The sequence below is a fragment of the Argiope bruennichi genome, chromosome 5, assembly GCF_947563725.1.
Source record: "Argiope bruennichi chromosome 5, qqArgBrue1.1, whole genome shotgun sequence".
Classification (NCBI taxonomy): domain Eukaryota; kingdom Metazoa; phylum Arthropoda; class Arachnida; order Araneae; family Araneidae; genus Argiope; species Argiope bruennichi.
The window spans coordinates 123,529,308-123,533,776 of NC_079155.1; the positions used below are offsets into that span (position 1 = coordinate 123,529,308).

At 32.0% G+C, this 4,469-nt stretch overlaps 1 protein-coding gene across 1 annotated transcript; it reads left to right on the top strand.

Annotated features, from left to right (window-relative positions):
- The first annotated feature begins 2,353 nt into the window (after positions 1–2,353).
- LOC129968397 (ionotropic receptor 21a-like) lies at positions 2,354–3,589 on the top strand. Its single transcript, XM_056082254.1, has one exon. The coding sequence runs from the start codon at positions 2,354–2,356 to the stop codon at positions 3,587–3,589; it is 1,236 nt and encodes a 411-aa protein (XP_055938229.1).
- The last annotated feature ends 880 nt before the right edge of the window (positions 3,590–4,469 follow it).

The window sequence follows — 4,469 nt, forward strand, 5'->3', positions numbered from 1 at the left end:
TCTAAAATCCTTAAATGAAAGCACGCTATAAAAAAAAACTTGGCAAATTTTAATTTTATATTTTTTATTTATTTTTTACATTAACTATTTTCTTATGCTAGGAAGATTTAAAATCTTATGAATCAAATTATTAATAATAATACGTTTATGTATGTATTCATTCCATGTATATATTTTCATACGTTCAATTTTATTCTCGTTATTTAAATTTCATTTTGGATACGTAATTATTATCAAAATCTCAAAAGTAACGCCTCAGAACGTAAGCGAGATTTTAAAATGCTTAAAAGGGCGCGAGCAGGAAGACATCAATCATATCGTCCACTGATAAGGATTCACTTTTCCTTATCTCACATTCCCTTCTCATTATCTCACAGCTTGAGATTGGGGGTAGGGAAAAACTGGAACCCGTAAAAATACGGGCAGTGACAGTTTTAAGGGAGTTTTTGTTTCCGTCTATAGACGGGTCCGCCGTTTTGAAGGGAGAAAAGATTCCGTCTTTTTCCGGGTTTGTCGCTTGGAGGGTTAACATTCAACAGATTAAATTCAAAAGTTTCATATAATTCAAAGGATCTTGCTACTGGACAAGATTAGTATATATTTGATAAACCTGGAAGAAGCCTTTCTTTGTACATTTCATTGCATGAGGCTTTTGCCTTTCAAGACCGAACTTGAAATGATAATTTTTTGAATTTTTGACAAGTATAAAACCTAATCAACACATGAATATTGCAGTCTATGTGAGCTCTAAGATGTACGCTATTTGAAAATAATTGTTTTTATCTCATTCATTTTTAACGCGTAGAGGCATTACACACGTACCGTCATGCAAAAAATTTATTGCATCTGTTTTAAAATTAAATATTTGTCAGAATACAGAAATTAAAGAATGGTCAGAAATTGGTTGATGTGTATGACCCAACTAAAAAAAATTCACTCTTTAAATATTATTCCCGATATGCCCGGCTCGTTTTTATTACAATTTAAAATTTTGTAGCGCTTCGGTTGCAATTTGAGTCGTTGCATGATTGAATTCAATACGGTCTCTTTCTTTCTCTTGAACATCAATTTATTCATAAAAACAAAGAAATATTACATTAAACCTTATTGTTAAATGTTTTTATTAATTATGCATCAAACATACAGAGTGAAAATTTCATGACCATTTTCTGCAAAACTCAATGAGTAATTGAATTCTTTTATCAATTTGATATTTTTCAAATTAATTTATAAATAATTTTATTTTTGAAATATTAAACAACTGTTTGTGATAAATAGATAAATGTATGATCAAGATTTTGATATTGCAATCTAGAAAACGTTTGAAAGATCGAAGTAAAATTAAATTATTAGAGCTCAATATAGAAGAAGCATATGAATTTCTTTGAGATTTGGGCACATGCAACGGTATTAATCTGAATTATTAAGCTGTATTATTTAATTGCATAATTAAAGTAAGTATTATTTTGTTCTTATACTGATACTTTTTTGTATAAGAAAATGCACTGCATAAGTTTCATTCAAAAGTAAAAGTAACAATTACAATTACAATCTATGGTAAAACTAAATTCATTTTTCTATGAAATTTTAGAAAAGTGTATGAAATTATTAAATGTGTGATCAAACATTTTCTTAAATATATCAAAAATGACCTAATATTTATTCGAAAATTCCATTTTTGAAATAAATATATTAAACGTCTGAATTACATAAAACAATAGAGCAGAAGGAATAAATTTTTTCAGAAGAAAATAAATTAAGATATAATTATGGCCGAAATTCGACCCATCTTACAAAGAATAGGAGACACATTTAAGGTTTGTTCATTTAGTATTGTTTCTCTTACCACTGCTAACCTTACTCCTGAAAAAACACATATGTTCAAACGAATTCGTGTCAACAAACAATTTTCGTCAAAACGCGGTCTGTTTTTCAATTAATCATATGCCGATGCTTCTGCTAAGTTTGAACACGCAAATGGAAATGAGGATAAGAAATTGCACAGAAAAAGATATATTTACAATCAATTCTTCCTTTACCTAAATATAGGTCTCAATCGGGGATTCTTCATGAATAACGTATCAGTTTTTTTAGAAATCATTGTGAAAACTGACAGCTGAGGTAGAATAATGATATACAGAAATTCTGCTTTGAGGTAATTTTTTATTGGCTTACATTCAAAATTGTTTACTCAGCGCTATGCAGTCCAATTTGCACTTCCTACTGGCTGCTTAACAAAGTAAAAAGAAAAAAAAAATCTGCTTTTTTTTAAAATGATTTTTGAGTTAAATAAAGCCACAACTTGGATTGTACTTGAGATTATTTATTCCTACTGCGAATCCTGAAAAGTATAATGACATTTCCAAACTTTCTCAAGATTGCAATTATCCCCCTGCAACATAATTGGGAGATAAGAAAAGATGATAATGGTGCTATTAAATCAGTACAGGGCTTAGAAGCAAGTCTCATTGACATTTTATCTTCAAAATTTGGATTCGATTATGAACTTCTTGTTCCAGAGGACAAAACTTGGGGGAAAATGATTAATGGTAAATGGACAGGCATGGTCGGAATGGTCCATCGAAATGAAGCTCACTTAGCCCTGGGAGATCTCACCATCACTGATAAAAGAATGGAAGTAGTAGACTTTGTGCCATATGCAGTGGAATCGAGTACTTTTGTGACAAAACTTCCTAAAACTTTGTTAAAACCAACATCTTTTTTGAAACCCTTTCAGTGGCCTGTATGGTTAGCATTCGTTCTCGCTATATTACTGATGCCTTTCCTGTTCAAACTCCTTATGAAGAGGAAAGTATCTGTAATTAAACTGGCTCTTACTGCAGTTGGTTGTATTTTCTTGCAACCTGTTTGCTTCAGTGTTAAATATGGGCGAGATAAGATTCTCGTAGGAAGTTGGATTTTATCAAGTGTTCTGATTTCATATTGTTACACCGCTCTTCTGTTATCTTCTCTCACAATCCCAATGCATGAAAATGGAGTTCGAACCATCAAAGATCTGGCAGTTGCTGCTTCGCAAGGTCGATACAAGGTTATGACAAACCGTGGGTCAGCTAATTCAGAAATGCTAAGCATTAGTGTGAATGAAGATTTACGTCAGATTACAAATTACATCACAGAAGCAGACTGGTTTTCTACCGAAGACACTGTAATAGCTCCTGTCGAAATAGAAGAAAATGTTGCCATACTGGGTGCGAGATGGTTCTTTCTGTTAGAATATGGTGAACCACCTTATACGAATAAGTATGTGTTTAAAGAGACAGTTAGTGTGGGAAATGTAGGGTTAGCTATGAACAAAGAATTTTGTTGCAAAAATAACTTCAGCAAGGCAATAACGTGGTTGGTGGACTCGGGAGTTTTAAGAAAAATATACAATGACGAAATCTACAAATCTCGTTGGAGGCTACAGTCGAGAGGAAATTCGATGTTGTCCAATCCGAAACCATTATCGATGCCTGATATGTTAGGCCCATTTGTTTTATTAGGTGGTGGCTACGCATTGGGATTGTTTATATGCCTATGCGGAATCGTCAAATTTAAAATTATGCAGATTAGACTGAAAAAATTCTAGAAAACAGAGACACTTTGATCCACAGAACCGACATCTCAAAATGTTTGCTTCTTAGAAGGAAGACTCAATTAGAAGAGACTGTTCCCAAAGCTCTTTACAAAACTCCACTTTTGTCCTTTATGGTATTACAGATTATGTAACAGAAATTTGTTTCCACCTGTGAATGAACTGGTTCAATATTTGCATCACTAGTGAACATTTCACTGCCTTATTGTATTTCTGATTCACTGATTTATGACACTTCGAAGACATTAAAGTACCCCGCTGTGTTATCGCAAGTACCATAAATGAGATAATTTTTAATGGAGGATGGAGAAGGATACTCCACAAGTGGAGGACAAGAAGAGATATTTTATCTTCTAATGAGTTGAAACGAAAGGAAATTACATCCACTTTTTAGTGTAATTTACGTTATAAGAAGATTTGTAACATTTTGTCTCATCTGTAAGATGATGATTAACGATATCCAATATCCAATGGAAAATTGGGATTTCAATTCATTACTAGGTAATATCCAGCCAGAATAATTTTGCAATTGAAGAAAATCTTTTATGTGTTCAGTTTGTAGAAAAATATGACTTATAAAAAAAAAGCTACACCTACAAGGTTCTAATACATCATAAAAGAAATTTGTTCATGAAATTGAAACTGGTATATTAATTTGATTTATTGCATTCAGTCCTGCAAAAAACATATACCTTTGTTTTGAGTTGCTAAGAAAACCAACACTTTTCGCGTAATTAAAACATCTCAAAGGGAAATTCTGGTTCTTTATCACAAACGGATATTTTTCTTACAGCACTATTCCTCATGTTTTACTACATTAAAAATCGTTTATGCAATTACTTTGTACTTCAAAAGGATTGAATTGTGAAGGCAA